Genomic DNA, 24,293 nt, shown 5'->3' on the forward strand with positions numbered 1-24,293 from the left:
GAGGTGTTTAATTATTTCCTGCACTACATGAAAGGCCTTAAGGGGTGCCCGTATACTTAAGGTTAAATGATTTAGCATAAGTTACCCATTATATAAATGATGGAATTACCTAAAATTGCTAGCACTTGCCTCAGGTACCCTGAGATGACATGGCATTTGGGAAAAAAAAAAAAAAGTTGATATTAGCTCTGTAGTAACAGTCAGAAAGATGCAGAGACTTTCTTCACTCAGCCCTGAGAGGCCTTCTGCCTTCTATCTACAGAACACTCAGAGAAAGTCTTAGAAAAAGGAATTCCAAGATAACCCAATACTGAAAGAACGAACAAGGTTGCTGTAGTAATTTATTCTCCCAAGTGTTTTAAACTAACTAGTGAGATCATTGTCAGCTGTTCAAGTTTCTAAAATGATAGATGCCTGAAAAGACCATGGACTGATTTGAGCTGTAGCAATGTTGACATAGCACTGTCTGGGATGAGACATCTCCACAAACAGGTTATTAAGCAGAAGGTCTTTGAGTCAGGACAAGGAAACAAAACAGGCATAAAATAGTTGAGATTTTTCTTGGCCACTTCATTAGGAAGAATCTGTTTTTTAAAGGTCTAACTAGTATGTCAACTTTAAACAGTTTGTATCATATTGATAGATCTCATATTGGGTAAACATAATTTATATTAATAACAAAGTTCCTGCCAGATCAGAAAATTAATTGCATAAATTTTTGAATTGTAAAAGACAGCCAAGAATACTAAGAGTACAACTTTCTTCTTTTTGTTGTTGTTTGTTGTTGTTGTTGTTGTTGGTTTTCAAGACAGGGTTTCTCTGTACAGTCCTGGCTGTCCTGGAACCCACTCTGTAGACCAGGCTGGCCTCGAACTCAGAAATCCACCTGCCTCTGCCTCCCAAGTGCCTGAATTAAAGACATGCGCCACCACGCCCGGCTTTGGCTTTGTGGTTTTTTTGTTTTGTTTTGTTGTGTTTTGTTGTGTTTTGTTTTGTTTTGTTTGAGTACAACTTTCTAACACTTGGTTTACAAGCTCTTTCTCTCTTCTTCCCTCCCTCCCTCCCTCCCTCATACCCTCCCTCTTTCCTCCCTTTTTCCTCCCTCCCTCCCTTAACTCAGTCTCTCACTTGCTCCCCTACCCTCACTGAATTTCAAAAGAATCTCAGAATTTGAGAAAATTGTAGCCAATTAGTTTCAGATCTCTGAGCTAGTAGAAGGGAAGGCTGGGTAGACTCCCATTTGCAGCTTCAAACAATCGGTAGATTCTGTTCCACCCATGCCAGAGTTAGAAAAGAGGTCAGTCTTCAGTTCATATTCAAAAAAAAAAAAGCACTACCTCTGCAGGTGGAAAATAAGATGCCCGTGTCTCCTAACAGGATAAGCAGGTGTTCTTTCCTTTAAAATTCTGGCAAGGGTGCATGTGGGGCAGGAGCGTGTGCCATTAGAATCCTGAGATTTACACAGTGGCTGCCAAAGATACAAAATGAGATCCTAGAATATGAGGTGGAAAAGAATTATAAGTCACTGAGTAAAAAAGCAAGAACATGGTTCAAATGGTTCACTGTCAGGAAAAGAAGCAAAATACAGAGACCTTAATAAAAATACATTAGTGTAGTTTCCGTTTTCCTCATAGTAATTAAAATCAAAAGTGGTCCATTACATTCCCTAGGGGAAAAAATTAGACTAATTCTTTGGTAGCTTTGTGTCATAAGTGAGAAAGTAAGCTGTGTTCTTGATTTGTTTTTAACACATTTGAATCCTTAAGAATGCTGGGAATTGGCTTGGTTATCAATCACAAGATCAGTATTGTACTTTGTCACTTGGACAAATATACTTTCAAAGCTTAATGACAATAAAAATCCTGAGAAATCTAAGTAAAAGGAAGATTTGACAGCACAGAACAAAAGAGACACAAAAAAGCAAAGAGATGCCACCTCCCAAGCCAGAATGTATCAGATCTGCTCTCCTTTTCTGTGACTTTATTTTATGTGTGTGCATGAGTGTGTAATCATGTGTATATTTACATGGGTAACGTGCGTGTAACTTATATGCATGTGTGTAACATTTATGTGTGTAATGTGTGTGTGTGTGTGTAACCCATATGTATATGTATAGCATATGTATGTGTATACATGGTGACCATGAAAAATCTACCAAAGAGCAACATCAAGCATCTTTATATACCACTCTCACCCTAGCTTTTGAGATGAAATCTTTCAGTGAACCTGAGCTCACCACCTAGCTGAACTGTATGGCCAGTGAGCCCAGAAGTCTTTGTGTCGTCAACCTTCTTCACCAGAACTGAGGCCACAGACTCACGCTAGCCTGGCTTCTACATGGTTACCTGGGATCCAGATACAGTGCCCATGCTGGTGCTGCAGGCATTTTAACAACAGAGCCACCTGCCAGCTCTGTATGACTCACCCAACACTTCCTTCTACACCTGTGTAATGGTGAAAGGCTGGTGAGCGTATAAACATGTTTGCCTGATTTTTCTGTACTTTACCATTTGTTTTCCCTGCATTGATATATGGCAAAGGACATATGTATGCAAACAACTCAGTCCTATTCTGCTTTAAAGCAGCACAGAAGGAAAGCTATAATCAAAGGGCTGGCACTTTGCAGCCTTACCTAGAATAATTTACGAAAAAAGGAAAGATAAACAACTGAAATTACACAAACCATTAAAAAGACATATACACGTTAGGTGGAACCCCACGAATTTGCTGATCGTTAGCCATCCAAATGGCAGTTTTGTTATTTTAATATCTACTGTTCTTTCTTCTTTCTAATATTCTTTCCACTTGAAAAGAATCCAACCAAATCCATTGCATGCACTGCAATTCCAAATGTACCTGAGCACAGAGCTATCCATTCACTGAAGTTTCTTTGTTGAAAAGATGAATAATTTGGAGAAAATTATACTCACTGGTGAGCAATAGATTTTACAGCCTAAAGCCTGCATGCTTATGCTCTGCTCTGCCCCTACCCACCCTCCCCATTTACAGCCCTATCTTGGGCAGGAAAAGGTAAAGTACATAACTTAAAAAGAATTCACCAATAGTATCTATATTTTACCAGTTACCAGGCCTGGCATTTTTTTCAACATGTGACATATCAATGTGTTGTCCTATTGAAGATAAGATAATTGCCATTTCTTACATTCTGATGGGCTTGGAATTAGTAGTATGTACTCCTGTTCCAAGGCTGGAGTTCTTTTCTCTCCTTCCTTTCTTCCTTCCTTTCATTCTTCCTTCCCTCCTTCCTACTCCTATACCTTCCCTTCCTCCTCCTCTTCCTCCTCCTCTTCCTCCTCCTCCTCTTCTACTTTTTTTTTTTTTTTGACAGATTTTCATTATGTAGCCCTTGGTTAACCTGGAACTCTCTATGTAAACCAGGCAAGCCTCAATCTCCTGGTCCAAGACTATATTTCTAAAACACTAAAATGAAATAGTTAAGGTGACAATAATATAAACCATGTATTTCTCTCCCTTTTGCTAAAATTTTGGTTTATTTTTTACTTTATATGTATGAGTGTTTTACCTACATGTATGTATGTGCACCATGTGCGTGCCTGGTGCCTGTGGAGGTAAGAAGAGGGCATCAGATCCCCTGGAACTGGAGTTACAGATGGTCTGTGAGCCACTGAGTGGGAACTGAACCCAGGTCCTCTACATGAGTAACAAATGCTCTTAACCACCGAGACATCGCTTTAGCCCTTGTACTAATCATTAAAACAGTGGTTGAGTTTATACAGAAGTTTAAAGAATAGCTGTCAGGCACTGTATCTACAGTGAACAACTGGGCTGTTTGCAGGTGTAAATTAGATGCTGTTAAAGTTTGGTCTGCACCAGGCCTGTTACCTATCTGTCCTGTTCTTTAATCACTCTGCCCTATATCCCCACTAATGCCATATAAATGGTGGATATTAGATGCTTCCCGGCTATTTCTGTAACAAAACACCTGAGGGATGAAGGATTTGCTTTGTTTGCGTATCAGAGGTTCCTGTCCAAGGTTCCTTAGGTCTATTGATTCTGGCACATTCTTCGACAAAGCCTCGTGGTAGGGAGCACAATATGACTCAATAAATGTCTAACAGGAAGCTGAGAGATGAGAAGAAGGAGTCGGGGATGAGATGTCAAAAGCGACCTGCTTCTTCCAGCCAGCCCCCACCTTTTAGACTCCACTATTTCCCCAAAATGCCACCACATTATTACACTGTCCAGAAAACAGCCACTGATTAAGTCCAAGGCCTCAGGATCTCATCCCTTGTTATCAATTGTCAACCAAATTTCCAACATTGCTCCACCATTTGGGGGATGCTTCATGCCCTAATGTAACAGTAATATTAAATGATAGTGAAGTCACATGTCATCAGAGTTCATCCCAGCTTCACACAGGGAAGAGGAGTGGGCAGGCGCAGAAGGAATATAGGAAGAAGAGCACCTGAGAGAAAGACACAGAAGCAGGGTAGGAACTTAACCAGAGTGGTATGGGGGCAACTAAGGGAGAACTGAGGAGACTCCAGGAAGAAAGAGACCCTTAAGGCACCATACCATTCCATATGGACTTGAAGGGCTCAAACATCGAGACAAGCTGAACCAGGTGGGACATAGTAGCATCTAGCTTCAGAGCTCAATGTGGCAGAGTAACCATGGATTCTGCAGCTGTCTGGCAGAATGTCTGTGGGTGGCTAGATCTGGCTATACAGATCCATGGTACTGACAGCCAGTAAAAAGGCAGATTGCCCTTGTCAGAATTAGATTTTGTGGCTCTTTAATGACCCATGAGTGTGATTAGCTAACAGAATCATCTTACGTAAAGATTGTTTATTCAGAAGCCTCCAGCTTGTATAAATTAAAGAAACAAAACAAAACAAAACAGATTCTGAGAATTCATAGCTAACACAGCAAAGCCTCCACACTGAGTCCCATGACAATGAGAACTTGTTTCATACTGGGAGTCTCTCACCTAACCTTCTAGAACACCCAGAGGAAAGCCTCTAGACCCAAGCACATTGCCAGGAGCAAATAGTCACAGCTTACCTGTGCAGGGAGAAAGTGCAATTTTTCTTTTAAAAAGCAGAAGAAGCAGTATTCAAGAGGCTCAGCATATAGCAGTCAGACAGTGTAAGCCAGTAGCTTACTGGTTGTTCTTTTAAAATATCTTTAGTAAATGAGTTCTTTGATCAAGTAAGTTGCAAAGCCACCTTAAGCCCTTCCTGTTTCAGAATTTTGTACAAAGCTTCTTAAGAGCCTGAGAGTTTTACAAAGCTTCCCCGTGGGTAGTTTCTGTCCACTTCTATGCAACATACTTTGGCAATTGCTTCTTTTAGAAGAGACCTACCTATACCAAAAGTTCATCATTGTCTCCCGGCTCAGCAGGTTCACAATCGTTAGCCTGAGTCATGAACAAGGGGGTGGAGGCATCTTCTGAATCTTTAAAAAATTTCTCCCTCCTCCACCCAAACTACAAAAATCAGAAAATGAGAAATAACTTTAAGTTCAAATGAAGTTCTGTGCCCTGAAAGAACTAAAGTCAAGGCACCGTGAATAATTTACGTATAGTTTAATTCTAGTTGATGACTGAAAAACCACAAACATCAGAGACCCTAAAGGGGATCCCATCTTTCCTGAAAGAAGCAACATCTTTCATTATTGTGTATACTCACAGAATGCTTTGAAAAATAAAATTTTCTTTAAAGACAGTTTAATTAGAAAGCACCTAAGCTGTTTTCAAACACATATAGTTTTATATGGCAGAGTTTAACTGAATAAGGCTATGCGTTTACAAAACCAGTCAGTCTCAGCGGGTTCTTTCTGCCTCTGCTTCCTAGTTTGGCTACTGTGAAAATAATGTTAATTAAGCATCTACCTGGTGTCATTTAAATCACACAGTGCTGGAAGTACCTGCTGTTGGCATACCTTACATAACCTGCTTGAGCACTTTCTGTTGAGCAGGGCTGATTGATTATTTCCTTATTTGGAATATGGACTCATTATGTAAAAAAAAAAGTTGAGCCAAACAGTATAAAAAATATTATGATAGGAAATATACCTATGTTTCTGGTTTTTTTACAAACTAGTGATACCCTGAATACACAGCAGAGAGTGGTGAAGGATAAGAGAGTTAATATCAAGCATTTGATACTGAGTCTAGGGGTAGAGCTCAGAGGTACTGTTCTTGCCCAGCCTGCTTAAGGCTTGTGATAGATCTCATCACCATAAATTAGTAGTAATAATAATAATAATAATGCAATGGACACCAGTCTGTCATTATTTGTTGTTGGGAATGGAACCTATGACCTCACAGGCTAGACGCACTCCCACACTTCCCTCCACTCCCAGATCTAACTCTGACATTAGCAATGAAACAAAAACCAGCCCAGCCACAAAGAATCTCCTTAAAATGGTCAATTTTCAAATGACATGGCAAATATAAAATAGAATACATCATCTTGAGAAGCTGCCTGATAATTCAAACATTCATTTGTTAAAGATTAGGCATGCATGACAGGAAGGAAGACTCTCTGAAGGCAGAGCAGGTTAACAGTCTTCAGACCTGTGTGTTGCTTAAGTCAGAAGAGGAATTCTTTTTCTCTTTTATTCTGTGAAATTTTAATCCCAGTAAAAGCCACTATGGTGTTAGGTTCTCTAACAAAGGACAGTTTCAGAAATGAAGGTCTATAGTTGAGATTTGTGATAGAAAATTACTTAGTGATTTGTCAGAGAGAGTACAGTATTGATTATGTAGTGTATTCAGTTGGAGTCAGCATGGGATTGATTATATGGTGAATTCGGTCAGAGTCAACGTGGTATTGATTATATAGTGCATTCAGTGCTAAATGTAGCACATTTAATGAGAATACTCTTATCCAATGAAGATTCTAAAACTGGGCCAGACAAGGATCATTCCTGTAATCCCAACATAAAGTGGATAGAAACAGGGAGTTGAATTGAGTTCAAGGCCAGCCTGGCCTAGTCACACTCTGTCTCAAAACAGAAAGGAAAGATGGAAAGAAAGAAGGAAAAGAAAAGGATAAAGTAATCGAAAAGACAAAACAAAAAAGCAAGGCAATTCTGGAATGGGAATTAATTCTAGAAAGTTAATTCCTGAAGCACAATAATTATCTGTGATGGACTGTTTGTTTCCCAGCATGCCTGGCTATCACAGCTGGGTCCCATAAAGGATTGCCTTCTCAGCTGGAGCTTGCTAGCTGACTGTGCATTCGAATTTGCAAGATATTGTTATACAAATATATGTGCCCAGGCCCTTTAAGTGTTTTCCCCTCTTGATGTGTTTAACCAAAAGCACATGTCAAGTTTCTAACCTGATTTCCCTTTTAATGTGTAAAAGAATCACTGTCCTTACCATGTGGGGCTTTCCTTCTTCAGTACCAGTAGTAAGGTTTGGAGTTTTGAGTAAGAATGCAACAGAATTCTTTTACTCTGAGAAGTTCCTATAGACAGTCATCTGTAACTCACACATTTAACAAAGGTTTTTATTAGAAGGAAGTCAAAAACAAGCCTCAGAGAAAAAGAAAAGAGAATGAAAAGTCATGTGTGTTTTACAGTGGAGTAATGAACTATATCTTCAACTTGTAATTGAACTGCAGATATTACTTTTATGAACTCCTAGTATTTCCATGTCTAAATCATGACAAGAGGAAACAAAGCATTTTGCAGCACAGGAGTGTTCACATCGGATTTAAATTAGTCAGGGTGACTTTTGGAAGCAGTGTAAAGATTACACTGGAAAGGTCTTCCATACTTTCAAATCAGCTCCTGCTAGAAGCCCATTAATTATATATTCTCAAAGTGTACCATTTTCTGAATATCTCTTCCATGATTGTTTCCCTACTAGCTTTACTAGAACTTAATAAGCATCTCATTTGTTTCTCATTAACTTGCAATTTCCTCAAAACTGCACACACTTTATGTGAACCTGATGTTTATTTAAAACACACACACATGTGACCAAATGTGACATTTCAAAAGTTTCCTGATTGAGCACTGGTCCATATTATTGCTTGCACTTATGTTGTGTACATATTTAAATGTCATACGGTAATGCTTTCTATGTATTTATCTTTCAAAACAACACTGAATTTGTGTTCTGCAGTTGGCACCACCATTAAAACAGCTTTCCTCTCCTCCGCCTGACACACACATTCAAAGCAACCACAACCTTGCTAATTGTACTCTAGGGTTTTCCTCGCCTTTATTTAATCATAAAAATTACAAATTCAATGGCTCTTTGAGTGACGTCTGAACTATCCAAGGTGAAAGCAGGTATTCAATGCTTGTGGTCACAGAAATAGTGTAAGTTATTTTGGGTCTTCTGTCCTAAGGATGAGAATACTGTTCTCTGGGACAGCATTCTTTTACTTCTGACAGCACTCAACCAGTTTCTCCATTCTCCTCTGACACTGCCTCGCATGGAAACAGGCATTTCAGTATGTTCTACACCAAGAAAATGCTCAGGGCCAGTAAAATGGCTTAACAGGTAAAGGTGCTTGCTGCCATGCCTAATGACCAGACTCCATCCCAGGACTCACATGGTGGGAAGAGAAAACTGACTGCCACAAGCTTTCCTCTTACTTTCACACATTTGCCACAGCACATATGCATCCATGTGGATACACATACACACCAAAAAAAAATAATATAAATAAAAATGTAATAAAAATTTAGAATGAATAAAATGTAAATGAATAGCTCAATTACTATTTTAAAAATAATTCTTAAGGTTGGGAATAATCGCATACACCCATGTACTGGGCACTAGCGAAGGGATTATTAAACTTTGACATTGAGATCTTCCATTATTAATGAAACCTGAGTTCAAAACTACACTGGCTGCAGAGCTAGACACTGTATCAAAGAAGCAAAGTAAATAGATAAAATAACATTTAATAAACCTAAAAGAAGAGCTTTACCTCACAACATCCAGAAAAACTGGGCCAAAGTCAAACTGTGCCAAAGTACAATGATAACTACTGTGGGTAAATTCCTGTTTGCCAGGGGTTATCTCCAGTGATTTATTTATGTCTCAGTCTAACTTTCCCTCTATCCATCTGCCTACCTACCAATCTCTATCTATTGTCCATTGGTCTATCTTGTCTCTATCTACCTCTTCAGGACTACCTAGTGCTTCCTTAACTGAAACCCTCCCCTCTAGCTTCTGTTTACTTCCGTGAGCTTTCCCAGCTCCATTATCTTAGGTATACGTTTTACAGTCTCCAAATCTAGAAGTCCTTCAACCTGACACTTTGAAATATAAAAATGTTGGACAATACTCAGAAGGTTATGGGTTCTCTGCAATTCTAGGTTAAGGCTTCAGATAGAATATGGGCGCTGGCAAAGGGATTATTAAACTTTGACATTAATCTTCCATTATTAAACTGTCACTTTACAACTAACACTTACCTTTTGGGAAAATTGAAAGCAGTAAGTACATCATTTTCTTGAGGGTTTGCTATTTTCCCAATGACCGAACTAAAATGAGAATAAGAAAAAGTTCCTCATGCTGTGTTCTATTCCCTGGAACCTCATTGGGTTTTGTTGTTGTTGTTGTTTGTTTGTTTTGTTATTTTGTTTTGGTTTTCGTTACAACTTAAAGCAAGAAGGTGTTGTTGTTGTTGTTGTTGTTTTAAATCAAAAAGTTTAACTTAGCATACCCCCAATTCTACTCAGCTACTGTCTCTTGCCACTGAAATAACTCATGCCAACCAGTCAGCGTTTTCATTAGTTGAATGCTAAAAAAAAAAAAAAAAAAAAAAAGTACACACAACTGGATAATTCAAAGCAAATTTGTCGCTCTAGGAACACGTTTCTCTTTCCATTCCCCAGGCTATTCCCTATTGATAGACATGCCATGATTTTAAATTCAGCGTTTGTGAACCTTCTTTGCTACGTTACTATCCTATTTTAACTAACTAGGGATAAAATTATATATGCAATAACTTTTATCTAAGTTATAAAAATGTGTAGTACTGTTGAGGTACAAATGTTTTTTGAAATTTGGAAAAGATGACGACAGTGAAAGACATTTTAACTCTTAATTGAATGGTTAATTCAAATATAAAAAGCATAAAAAAAGAGTAAGTGTTCCCAGATTACGTTTGAGTGTACTGCAAATGGGAGAAGTCCAGCTAGAGAGCTGACTCAATGGTCAGAGTTGGTTGTACAAGCACACAGACCTGAATCGGGATCCTCAACACCCATATAAAAATTGGGCATAGTATTACACACCTGCCATCCTACACTGGGAAACAGAAACAAGAGGATCTGTAAGGTTTGCTAACCAACAGCATAGCTGAATTGGTGTGCATTAGGTTCAATGAGAGACCAAGCCTCAAATAGTAAGGTGGAGAGCCTAATTGCCTAATATCATCCTCTGGGCCTCCACATACACACATACACACTCAGGTATACACATGTGCACACACGTGTGCATACATGCATGTATACACACAAAACATACACACACATGGACATGTACACACATATTTATGTACCTATGCACAAACACACACATGTACACAAGACTCACATGCGTGCAAGCACGTATGTGCACGCATTCGTGAGCACGTATGCATGCACATGTACACACACACATACACACACAGAAACTTATGGATTCTACTACATATACATTGTGAAGCAGTCCAATTAACTGACTCCAAATCCAATGCATTTAATCCTTCAAGGAAATAGTTATGTAACTGTCAGTTATTTGGATGACGGAAATTTATTCCAAATTTCATTCATGTTGTGTTTAATTTAGTCTTAATCCTCGGAGGCATATGGACCTACCTCCCCCTAAATTCAGAATGAAAATAATTCAAGTAGTACAATTTGCTATTCAGTATAAAGAAAGCCAAGGACCATAAACACTTGTTAGAGAGAAAAATATACATTTTGTGACAGCAGTAACCAGCTGGAATTCCAACAGACTAATTACATTTTAAATGAAGTTTGATGTCTTGCCGGATGACCCTTAGCTAGAATACTGCAGGCTTTCTCTGTGACTAATGTCGCTGGACTTTAGTCCTAAAACATGGATTCATTGAACTGTGTTAAAAACCAATGTGCAAATAATGCAAACATTAGCATTTATTAATAGACTATTTTAATTTAAATAATATATAAATCAACTATTTTTCATTAGGTCAAAATAAGATTAAATAGTGCCATAAGTGTTCACTTACATTTTGCAAAATTAAAATGTCTGACTTAGAGCTGAAGAGACAGCTCAGTGGTTAAGAGCCTTACAGCTCTTACAAAGAACCTGAGTTTGGTTCCTATCACCCATACCAAGCAGCGCCTAACCACCTATAACACCATTTCCAGGGGTCCAATGCCCTCTTTTGGCCTCCACAGGCTCCCACATACATATGATATGTATTCACAAAGATGGATATACGTACATGAAAATAAAAATCATTTTAAAAATATACTAGTGAGTTTATGCCAGTAATAGTGTCAACTAAGTGCCACCTCAACTAGGAACTCATACAAACAAATGGGAGCCACAAGGTTGGGGCATGGCTCTGCTGCAGAGGGCTTGCCCAGCATGTATCAGGACCTGACTTCTATCTCTAACACAGCAAAACCCCAATGACAAAACCCAGAACAATGCAGTAGAACTGCTGTGTTGTCAGTACATCTGACTGATCTGACTCAGTAGGACATTATGATCACACACAAGCAAGGAAGCCACTTCACTCTGGATCTTATCATCTTGTTGCTGTGCTCCTTGGAGCCCTGTAATTACAGTGGTGCAGAGGGGGTAAACTGTTTGCATTGACTGACCTGTTTCATTCTTGTGTTTTTAGGCAAATGGACACAGTTTTGTGCATATGGAACATGAAAAGGCTGTTTTACTACTGAAGAGCTTCCAGAACACAGTAGACCTAGTTATTCAACGTGAGCTCACTGTCTAAATGTTTTTATAAATAGTGAAGATATGTCAGGCCAGAGCTAATGTTTAAAAATAAATTTATACATAGAAACAAATTTTGCCAGTTGCTGGACCAATGGCAAACATCAGTGCCAGGTGTATAATAGTGTATGTTAGCCTTCCACCCTGAAAAATGTTACTTATAAACATGGCGTTTGCGCGCAGTTCTGTATCAGTTCCAGCGGCAGCCTCTGGCTGTGCATTGGTGCAGTTTTATTTCTGTTTTTGTTTTTTAATCAAATAAGTTGTCTTCTCAAAGTGGATTTCCTATAATTTCGGAGCACGGAAGCACACACAAGCTCTTTACAAATTCTGCTCTCCATCAGAAATACTGCCTCAAAAATTGTATATAAAGAGTTGTAATCCCCATAAAGTATTTCTAGCACAAGGTATATGTTGGCATATATACAAAAAAGAATATAGAAAAACGATATTTTCGTAAACATCTTGGATTGAGAAAGAAAATATATCTTAAAATAAGACTTTACTATATTGAATCTTTTTCAATAAAAATTACATGATTACGCCTTATGGAAGCAACTGTACATAAAGTATAAAGTATTTATATTTGGTTCCATAGCCATTTGCTAAATTCTCATAGTAGAGTGAAATGATTCATAAATTATCCATTAATCTCTGGGACCTGAGTAAAAAAAAAAAACCGGAGAAGGTAAATCTGTTCAATGCCTTTAGCTAATTAAGAGGACACAAGCTGACTTCAGAGACAGACCACAGGTGGCTGCGAGTCAGTCTCTTCATCAAAACCACATGCAGTGAGCGATGGGTGGCGGGAAAGGCTTAATGCTTTAATGTTCTGTTTCCTCGGGTTATGTTGGCTATAAACTGTGGCCCCTGTGATTCCTTTACTGTAAATGTGGAACTTATCTGTGTGCTGACTTAATTAATTTGTTACCTTTAAATCATTTTAAATGAATTTTGGGAATTGATAACATTTATTATAGAGAAAGATTTGTTGGAACGCTATAGTGGTTTCAAAACTTTGGTATTGAAATATGAAACTTCAGATATAATTTCTCAGAGCTGTGGTCTACTGATATCATTAAATTCCTGTTGGTTTTTTTTTTTTGTGGACAGAAATAGACAAAATGTTTTTTCTCCAAATAAAAAGTTTTAAGGAACATAACCATGAATTCAATCATACTAGAGAGTGAAAACAGCCTAGTTAATGCACTTTTACAATCTGTTTTCCTTTGAAAAAATTCAAAATTTGTTTTACAATCCTTTAAAATATTTCTTTTTATATTAGTCATCAATTTGATTAAAATATTAATTTGAAATTTTAGATCAACTTTCCATAATTGGTTGTATAAACTCCCTCATATACCTACATCACTTTTTATACAATAAATTTATTTCATATAGTAGTGTTTAAATATTCTATAGAATTTTACAATAAAATCACATGTGGATGTCACCAGAGCTCTGAGGATAATATTTGTAAGTTTGTTTTATGAGGACATTGAAAATACTGTATTTTTGTAGGATCTATTAAAATGAGTGCCACTTATTAGAAGTACAGTGGTTTTTTTGGCATAGACTTTGTCGGAGAAAAATGTTACTTCATTTACCAAGCAGTGCACTAGCTCTGGTCTTGATTTATGCCAGGGTGACACAATACCGTAGTCTTATAGACTTGGACAATTAGCTGCTGATTCTAGATTGACCTTTTTACACAGAAGCGGCCATCATGTGTATTTTAATATATTGAGAGCATTTAATGAGAAGTGTTTTTCAAAGCCTAATTTTCTGTGTCAAAAACTCACAGCACATCACCATAACAGATGTTCTGGGCTCAACCTTAGTTAAGAGAAGCAAGACAAGCTCAGAACAGTGTGGTAGCTTGCAACACTCAGAAAGCAGCCATCAAGGCTACACAGCCTTCTACAAGAGAGGCAGGAGGCAGCCAGATGGAGGGCTCCCCAGGAAATTTCTTGTGTCAGAGCATCAAATGCTCCTGAGGCCTTCAGCTGAGAGGATGAAGCTCCCTCCTTGATAGATTGCATTGCATGAGGCCTTGCTTTGACACTTCCTTCTCTGAGGTCCAGCCATGAAGAAAGGAAAAAGAGGGCTTGCTGTCCTCTTGGGAAAGTGTGGATATAGTCAATGCTACACACTGATAGGTAGATAGATGGTCACACAGAGGGACATTTTCTGTTTTAGGTTAACTCAATGGAATCACTAATCAGTTGTTGGGGGCTTCTCGTTGATTTTAAAGGCTACCCGAGCCAATAATTTGTTGATCTAGAGATATTTGACATTTTGTTTTTGAGTAACTAATTTGCTGCCTGAAACTAAAATCCAGTTCATGTTAACATCAAACATAGAAGTCAAGAGTATGCTGTAAAAAGGAAAGAAAGAAAAAGAAAAGTCAACAAAGAAGTCCCCAATGGCATCATAAAATTTCTACCTCTTGATAGGTCCTCGATCTTCCTGCTAAGGAAGCTGCTTATAGACATGGATCAATAGGGCAATATGGAGTAGGTTGGAGACATTAAGTGGTAGAAAGAACAAATACTGACAATTAGTAGTCAACATCTGTGGGGGTTGCAAGATAGATAGTCATAAAGGGGCATTTTTTTAAAATGAGTAACAAGGCAGACAGTATTTTGTCATAAACACTTTGCTTAGGTGACTCTTGACTGCCAGGCAACACAGACCCTCAAAACACATGTCGTGCTGACTTGAAGCTTGTGAAACTGTGCCTGTCCCTTAGAATTGTCTAGGCTTTGCCTTGGAATGCTGCCTCCATAGACAAGACCTCTGCATCAGGGATGTGGACTAACACTGCCTTGTGTTCAGAGATGAGTCCATGCAAACAAAATATTGCTGCCACTCTCTCCTTAAAAGTGGGATTGGGCTATTTCTTACAATGTGTGTGAGGCAAAGAGAGAGGATAGAAGTTAGAATAATGACAAAGAAGTTTGATTTACATATTCAAATATCAAGAGAAAAGTTTCTGAATTTTCCAAAATATTAGATGGAAAAACCCAGAAACTCTTAGTTTTTAGTCCTCAAACCTGTCTAGAGTGCTCACCACAGTTTAATGTTTGGAAAACAGTGTTCTTCTCAGTTCTTCTTCACACTGGGTCTGAGTTGTCATCATCATTTTCTGCTTCTCACTGGCAGGAAGATCTAGTATGTTTATTCCAGTGAATACATTTCTATGGAGAGAAAGAATATGACCTAATCAGATCAAAATTCATATTGGTATCAGACTGCTATTTGAACCATTCATAACATGCTTGACTAATCCATGAAATGGCAACCCACCCACAGATTCCCTGGACACTAGATCAGCAAAAAGTAACAAGTTAGGAAAATAATGAAGTCCAGTCAGCTAAGATGGCTGTTTAGTACAGACACCCAGGTTGAAGGGTCAGGGAAAACCCTGCGGCAGAAATGTTCATCTTTCCACAGCTTAACCAAATACTCAAATGCCAGTCAGTGATGTAGCCACATCTGTCTCATGGGTGTAACTTCTTGACCCAGTTAGGACTTTGGTGAATTTTCTAGATTTAAGACTACTTTCATAAACTTTTTTTCTAGCAAACCTAGGAGAGGCACTCTTCCCTTATTTGGAGCATTAGCCTGGCTTCCCCTGAAAACATGCTATGTCAATCAAATAGAATGTGGGCTAAGGGAAATTGGGTGTGCTCTGTGGAACACACATAGACAATGTTACAAGAAATATGAATGTTGACTCTCCTGCACATCTGTATGGCTCCATTTTAGTCAAAAAGATTCAGTGAGTTTCCCACAACACCCATGTACAAGACTAAGGCAGACACAACTGTGTTTCCATCTCTGTTATGACGCATCTGGAGACATTTCTGCGTCTAGCATGCAAAGCTAGTCTCCTCTCAGAGCTGTTGTCTTTCTGTAGACTCATGCCCTACCCACCCTTGCTGTCCAGTGGAGGTGAGTGTTGTGTCCAGCCCACTGAGACAAGCCTCCAGAACTCTAGCTGCCAGAAGGCCCAGAATATCAACTGGGAGCTTCTGCCCCAGCTTGAGAGCAACTCTCCTAGGGAAGGGTCAGTACTTACCATGTTGCTGACAGCAGCAAACAGCTCATGTACAAAGATGTGTGAGGGTGGCGGTGCCTTAACGAAGCCACCTTTCCACATCTTTGCTTATTTTCACTGTTGCCTCTCCATTCTCAGTGTTAGGTTTTTGCCATACTGGGAGACTTTCTCTGAGCTGCTTTTATGCATATCGGGGTACCTAGTAGTCTTCCCAACCTTTAACACTGTGAGAAAAATTATCCACAAACACTCTCCTGTGAGGACAGAAGCACCTGCCTTCCACCCTAAAGCATTCAAGAGTTTTGAAAGAATGAAGAGGAAAAAACACTTCAAGATTTTACTTTAAAACCAACAGTGAAAACAAAGGAATGTGGGTCCCTTTGCTTTTTCACTCTATGATTGTCTTGATTTTTCCTAGGAGTTGATTTTTGGGGGGAAATAAGGAGATATAGTTTCAACTTTAGGGACACCTTGACTCCCTGGGTTCTGCAGGTGGATTCTTTGACATCACCCTAAGTAGGGAAATTTTTTTTTAAATGACAGACCTGGACCCAACATGTACAAGCAGCCAAGAGATGTGGGGTATAGCCCTTTCTTCCAAAATTTCAAGATACAGTCTTATTTTGGCACAACTTGGTTCATGGTAGCACCATAAAAAATTAAATATTGGGAAATTTCAGGCAGCATTTATGTAGAAAATGCTAAAATCCTATGTAGACCTGGCCAAGGCCGAAGCAGTAGGCCAGTCCCCAGCACATAAATTTACAAATCTAGCATAATTTTCCCTCCTTTATTTAAAAAAAGGGCTCTTGTTTTATCGTTTAAGCTAGTATCATTTGTTTATATGAATGGATATGGAAAAGGGGTTTAAAAGAATCATTCAAATTTCCTTCCCTTTGAAAGTTTGTTCTTTCATTTTAAACAAGTGTATTATTTGTAGTGTTGATCCCCATCCCCTATTTTAAAATAAAACAATGAGCATATAGTTGTACAGATAGGCAGGCATCTCTCACCTCAAGAAAACTATCTCACATAATATTGTTTTCAACAGCAAACTCCTTCACAATAGGGTAGCTGATCTCAGTAATGTAAGATATGTTATAGTCAAGGCATCAAGAGACAGGACTTTGCAGACTGCCACAAAAACAAAGTGCAGTGATTATAAATTTTATGACAATTATCTGCTGGGCACCTCTATGCATCAGGCCTGTTGGGGACACAGCACAGTCTCTCCTCTGCACAAAACATCATAGCTGAGAGGAAAGAGAAGCTGCAGACAAAATGAGGCAGGTATGGTGAGTCCTCTGTCTCTGCCCTTACCCCATGCCAGGGCTGATGGCATCAACTCTGTCTGGATTGGAACAGTACTTCAATTGGAGCTCTCTCTATATATATTTCTTCCTACTGGGTCCTAGGGCCACTGATAGAGCATTTAAAGCATTTGTTGGGACTTAAAAAGACTTTTGACAAACGGATCATGGCTGGACAAGGGAAATAGAACCAAGAATCTCTTGGATTTTGGAGGAAGGGTTGTCATGAAGACAGTTGTCCCTCAATCTGGCCTAGTGTTCAGCTCCATGCTCTTGCATTAGTAGATGATAAAATCATAACAGACACAGGCACAAGAGAAGGTCTTTCCTGTACCCACCGCCTCTAGAGCACACTTTCAGAGTCCAATGTTAGAACCGGCCACGCAGAAAGGCAGTAAACATCCCAGTGTAGGGTTGTACACCTTTAATCAGAACTCAGGAGGCAAGAGCTAGTGACTATCTATGAGCTCAAGGCCAACCTGGTATACATAGTAAGTTCCAGGACAGTCAGAGCCATATAGTGAGACCCTGTCTTTTATCAATTAATTCATCAATCAAAAAAGAAAGGCAGTAAACAGAGAACAACATTTTTGCCTGTGTATTTCCCTGTGGGTTTAAGAACACTGTCACAGCCTGTTTATGCCACTGGATTGCACATATTCACAAATCAAACTGTTTTCCTTCAGGAGAGCTGAGGCCTCTGATTATAGTACCAGCTTGTATCTTTTCTTTGAAAAGAACACACAGACTAGGTGTTCTTTTACTTCTGTGTGTCCCAGTGATTCACCACCTTGGTACACATTGGTTCCCCTAGCAGGCTTCCTCTCCCAGACTCCTTTCCAAGTTACCAATCATGCTTGGCCTTCAGGGTCCTGCCTCAGTGAGCACGAAGGCTTTCTTAATCTTAATGGGAAAACTGTGTGTCGGTACCACGGACATGGTGTAGCCTTCACTCTGCCTGAGCCCCTGGCTGCTTGTGTTATAAGAGAGAGAGAGAAAGAGAGAGAGACAGAGACAGAGAGACAGAGACAGAGAGACAGAGAGACAGAGAGACAGACAGAAAAAAACAGGAAGCATTTACAAGTCTTCTGAACGGCAACCAGAACACACCAATCCCTCAGCCTTAGTGCCACAAGCAGAGTAAGTGACATATTTAACAAATATTGACTTGAATGGGTGACTGATATTCAATCTGTATATCCTTAAGTGGTGAACCTTAGATTCACTATTCTCATTTTTGCTGGGGGTGGAGGCATCCTCTAAGCTGACTTCCCCCGTCTCCTTGCCATTTCTTCTCAGACTTTCAGAACCCTGTGCTGTTCATTTCCTTTTTACGTGTTCTAAAGATGCCAGAACTGCCCAAAACTTTTGACAACAGAACAATTGTTCCGTTTGAAAACATTGTCTTTATATCCTTTTAATTAGCACAGAACTTTCTTCTGGGGAGAAGCCATGCTGTCAGAAATGTCCTAGAGACATGAAGGATGGTGTGGATCTCACAAAGCTGTGGTTTTAAGTGTCTTAGAGACCACCAAGCCCTGGACCCCATCTTGGACATAGTCCTCAAGCCCCATTGAGGTGTCTATTGAAGACTGTATGTGGTCAAGGCTGACTTCAGACTCATTTAATGTAAAGATCCATTTGTCTGTATAATATGACTAGGGAGGTTGTTGGCTTAAATTGTCTTTACAATATGAAGGTGGGGAGAAGAGACAAGAACATCATAAAAGAACATGAGAAATTCAGAGGAGAAATGAGGTACCCATAGTCAACAGAGCGTTTTACTGAGATACAACATACCACCTGAATTCCCCAGTAAGGAGGCCTGTCTTACCTTTGTGTTACCACCATCCACTAATAAAACTGAGGAAGCGCCAAATTACTGTTGCTTTTCCACCAAAATTTCCTTCTTTTAGGGTTCTGAGATACATGCTATCCTTACAATCATTTGAACATGCCCACAAAACTTTTTTTTTTAAGGGAGCATGTAGTTACAAAGAGTCACCACTAGGTGGAGAGAATCTTCATAGATTTGATGTAAGAGTTGAGACAAATCTTCCCAGCCTGTTCTTGTAGCTGATGGAGTTGTTAGTAATAGCCCTTTTTACACTCTTTATTAAAGATTATAATTGTGCTCTAAGATTAAATGATGCCAGTGGATTCTATACCTTTCTGTACTAAAATGTTCAGGTTGAATCAACTTTTCAGACTGTCACTGTCTCTCTCTCTCTCTCTCTCTCTCTCTCTCTCTCTCTCTCTCTCACCCTTGGACCACAGTGTGCTGTGATTCCGATCTTTCTAAACTGTTCATCAAGCACATGCTCCAGTTTCGTAGCTTTCTTGAGTCTTCCAAATACTTTGTGCTGATCTCCCTTATTTAATCCGCAATTCCCTTCAGTTGATGTGGCAATATATTTGCTTTAAAATCATCATTATTTACTTTGTAAAATCTCTCCAAAAGTTAAGCATCAGGAATCAAGTTTACCTGAATGGCCTCTCTTAATGAAATACTAATCAAGGTCCTGCCTGAATGTACATTTCTGGCTGACATCTGGTAGTAACTCCTCTGTAAACTCACTTTTCACTTTATTCATGTGTACAAGTAATTAGCCTATCCTAAATGGAGTTTATTGCATAGAGAATTTTTTTTTAAAAAGCATCGCATAAAGTGAGAATTGGGTTTCAAGAAAGGCCTACAGTAAACCCATCCCCAGCCTCTTTCAATCAGAAGATCCACATATTGCAAGCACAGACTATTTGGCTGCCTTCGTGGTGCACTGTGGTTCTGAGATATTTAGAATTTCAGGGCCTCTGATGGCTGGGTCCTGATGGAGGAAGCCACATCTAAGCTAAGGATGTCTTCACTATAACCTCAGCAAGCTTTCCCCTTGCTGATCCCATCAGAACCATCCCCGGTTGAGCTTCAGACTCCCCTCTGCCAACACTTAATCTTCTCCTCTTTCAGCAAAAGTAAACAGATGACAGAATGTTCTTCCCTGAAGCTTACTAAAACTTTAAATCCCAGTGTTATTCTCCAAAGGAAGCTGCTTTCTTCTGGCCACCAGGTCACCAGCTCCTATAGTGAGCTCTGAGCAGATTCTAGTCAGCCTCTTTAAGGGGCTGGGACTAATCGCTGTGACCTCAATCAAGCCTGCTGGTTTTATGATACCAGGAAGGCTCACCAGGTGAACTTCTGCTTCTTTTAGGAGGCTAAGCATCCCCCAGCCACCCTGGACTTGAGCAGTGTTACCTGCCAGCAAACACAACAGTGCCAACCACTGGTCTCTTCTTTTGGAAAACGTTTGACTTTTAACTTGCTTTCTTCTCTATTTCATCATTATCCTCCTTTCCGACTTTCATGTACTCCTAAAATTTTTGGTTGTAGAACTAAGCAAGAGAATGAGAACTGGGAAGAACCTTGGAACAATGCTGAGAGGCTGCCCAGATGCTCTTCTGTGTTCCACAGCACTGCCGAATCTTCCTTGTGGCTCTGGTACTGTACTGCCACTCAAATTTTGGTACAAACCATTGAAGTATTTTTTGCTTGTTTTTTATTAATCTTAGTGTTCTGTTCCTGGAATAGTCTCTCAGTTAGCACATTCCCCCTTGTCCTGAGATCACCAAGCTCTTCAAGATTAAGGCTCTTGCTTTCTAGCCTGCCAGCTCTGATGCAAAGCCAACACCCTTTTCTACTCTGCAGTATGAAGTGCTCAGGACTGTGTTTTTAGCTGTTCAGAATATTAGAGTTATTCATGTTGGTTAGTGGAGTTATCCTTCAGTGTAGAAAGAGAAGACTGCAAGAAAAACTGGCACTAACTTAAGTGGTCTCTGACACCTTCCCTAACCCTGTCCCAGTTTGTGTCACATTCTACAATAGATGAGTGACCATGATCAGAGAAACTGGTTTTTTTTTCTTCCTTCCTTCCTTCCTTCCTTCCTTCCTTCCTTCCTTCCTTCCTTCCTTCCTTCCTTCCTTCCTTTTCTTCCTTCCTTTCTTTCCTTCTTTCTTTCTTTCTTTCTTTCTTTCTTTCTTTCTTTCTTTCTTTCTTTCTTTCTTTCTTTCCTTCCTTCTCTCTTTCTTTGTTTCTTTCTTTCATATTAGTTAATTAATTAATTTATTTATTTATTTTGGTGTTTGTTATAGCATAATTTGATTCATGAGAAAATCATCAGGCAGCTGACAGGTCCCAGCTTCTCCCAAGCTCTATGTAACCTGTTCCCAGTCACCTATCTTGACCCAGTGTTCCTCATGTTTTAAACTAGCTGGCAAACACATTTGCACAGCCTTATGGTGGGAACATTCAACTTGGCAATAAGTATTTTGCACTTGATAGGATCTCAAAGATTCCTTCAGACCAAGAGAGACTCCAGCAAGCATACAGTTACAGATACTGTTGCCCAACCTGCACATCTCTGTGCCTGCCTCCCAACACAAGTCAAATGTAGGGACCAACCCCCCACCAACTACACATACACACACAAACACACACCTCTGTCCGTTTTGGTATTAGTATTCCTTTTTTTTTTAATTTTCACGCATCTCTTCAAAATCTGGACCTCTGGATCTACAGCCCTGGGTCGTCGTAAATAGCTCAAAAATAAGAAATCATGACTTCGGCATTCTTTTTTAAAATTACTTTAATAAATACCCCAACATGTTCACCTATACCACTGTACAGGCTTTATTTATTTATTTATTTATTTATTTATTTATTGTTGTTTATTTATGTGCTTCCAGACCTGTAGTTTGAATATATGTAGTTCAGGGACTGTTGTTTCTAGGCATTCTACCTAGGAGTTTGTGCCTGTGGAGCATGTGGATGCCCCACCCCTGAGCTACACCCAACCCATACAGAAGTGCTGATGGGACTGTTTCCAGAGTTCTAGTCTGTGGTATTAAGACCTAAAAAAAAATGTAATGATTTTTTAAGCCTTTCCTTTTTTGGTTGCTCTTGCAATTAAATTAAATTAAATTAAATTGAAAGAGGCATATGTTCAAAGTTTTACTGTGGCAACAGTTAAATATACAACTAAGCCCTGTCAAGAAACAATCAAGTGGGGAGATAGATGCTTAAGTCTACAAGCTGCTGTCTTCAAGAAATGTGAGAGCAGAGACCACATACTCATGATCTCCCTCACTCCCACACAGCAGCAAAGGATTCCTTTCAGCTTTACTGATTCACACTGTGGATACAGAACATTCTAGAAGGCCAGCTCTTGCTTCTCACCTATGTTTATTGTCCAGAAAGGACAAGTCTTTGGAGACAGAGGAGGCAGTATCATCCAGGATGAGTTATTAGGCCTGGCTTGCCATTCCTTTTAATTTAGTCCTTTAGGGAGGCTACCATCAAGGAACAAAGCCAGAGAGAATGTAGAAATAGGGCTTCTCATGGCTATTGCTTCAACCTATGTCCTTGAGGTACTGTGTCTGTACAGAAAATAAGACCCCGAGAGGCCAACAAGAAATGCAATTTAAACTGCACCTTAGATAATAAAATTGGATGAAAAGTAAAAAGAAAAAAAAAAACCAACAGATTTCCTGGTACTAGGTTTCCTGTAAACACCTTGTGGGTACCTCATAAGCAGCTGAGATTATTAGTGTTTGGTCCTAGTGACTATTTCAGCTGCCTTATCCATATTAGCTGCTAAGAAGTGATAACTCCCCAAGTTCCCATATAAAGTCTCTCCTGCTACCGTATTACAATGGCAAGGAGAACAGGGGCTTTTGTTTGTTTGCTTGCTTGCTTGCTTGTTTTACTTCCTTGAGGTTCAAACTAGAGTCCCACCCCCGACACATTCAGGTGTGACCATACAGCTACCTTTGAAGGTGAAGACCTAGAGTGACTTAGCATATCTGTGCATTAAATTAGAAAGTATTTAGCAGAAACATGTAGCATAGCCGAATTTGAAAACAAGATTGTGCACTTGGGAGGCAGAAGCAGGTAGATATCGAAGTTCAAGGCCAATGTGTTCTACAGAGTGAGTTCCAGGATAGCCAGGGCTACACAGAGAAACTCTGTCTAAAAAACTCCAAGAAAATAAAAAAATAAAAAAAAATGAGATTGCGTTTTGAAAATACTTGAAGTATTTCCTGACCTCCAGGTACCACTTTAACCATGCTAGATATCTAGGTTGGGAGTCACTGAAGCACACCCCACAGCTATATTGGCCAGTAATGGAAAGTCCACTTGTTGTAGGAAGTTGATAGTGCCTGCTCCACAGACGCTGTCATTTCTTAAGCCAATCTTTAGAATCCCCAAATGTTTGGGGCAGTGAAAAACAGTAAATATACTTTGTTAAGTAAAAACAGACTGTTTTTTTTTTAATGGTATACTTTTACATGACAAATAATAAAAAAAAAAAACTTGTAATCTGTGTCTGTCACACTAAGACACCAGATACCACAGAGAATCTCTTAAATCACCACCAAAGAAATGGAGAGAATAAATCAAATGTTTGAAAAAATAGAGAATGGCCTTGGAAGATGACTCAGTCTGTAAAGAACTGACCACACAACTATAGGGGGCTGAGTCAGGACCCTCGGAACAACTATACATCTGGGCAGGCATAACAGCTTCCTGCCATCCCTTGTCTAAGAAGGCAGACAAGTGATACCCCGCCCCCACCCCCTGCAACAGGGGCATACTGGCTAGCTGGATTAGCTCTGGCTTCAAATGGAAAGCCCTGCTCCCATATATAAAGTGGAGAGATATTAAGGAAGATATTTGACAATAACTTTAGGTCTCCAGAGGTACGTGCACACATGAACATCCACACCCAAAGTCACACATGCAAAAGAAAGTGGACTAGAATCTTAGTTAATTCTTAGCACCTTACTGGAGTTCTTACAGTGTGGAACTCTTGTCTTACGGAACGAATGTGGTAACATTCCTACATACAGGAGATAGGTGGCCTCTCAGAGGGGCTCAAGTTTACCCAGGAGAAGGCCAGTTAGTCTTTGAAGCTAGTCACT

General features: G+C 39.4%; 1 protein-coding gene across 11 annotated transcripts in view; it reads left to right on the plus strand.

Moving 5' to 3' along the window:
* The window catches only part of Lrrc7 (leucine rich repeat containing 7), a 505,524-nt gene extending 484,381 nt beyond the window's left edge, over window positions 1–21,143 (plus strand). For 6 of the 11 annotated variants that reach the window (XM_029475017.2, XM_029475018.2, XM_085835365.1 and 3 more), the window contains 2 exons: window positions 11,841–11,931; window positions 20,706–21,142. In XM_029475017.2, the coding sequence (XP_029330877.1) occupies window positions 11,841–11,931; window positions 20,706–20,878 (264 nt within the window). In that variant the 3' untranslated portion in view covers window positions 20,879–21,142. Of the gene's footprint in view, window positions 1–11,840 lie in introns of all 11 variants that reach the window. The other 5 variants (XM_029475027.2, XM_085835366.1, XM_029475025.2 and 2 more) reach the window with 3 other exon arrangements.
* Window positions 21,144–24,293: the final 3,150 nt, after the last annotated feature.

This window comes from Mus caroli, unplaced genomic scaffold, assembly GCF_978045245.1.
Source record: "Mus caroli unplaced genomic scaffold, Mus_caroli_1 scaffold_3, whole genome shotgun sequence".
NCBI lineage: Eukaryota > Metazoa > Chordata > Mammalia > Rodentia > Muridae > Mus > Mus caroli.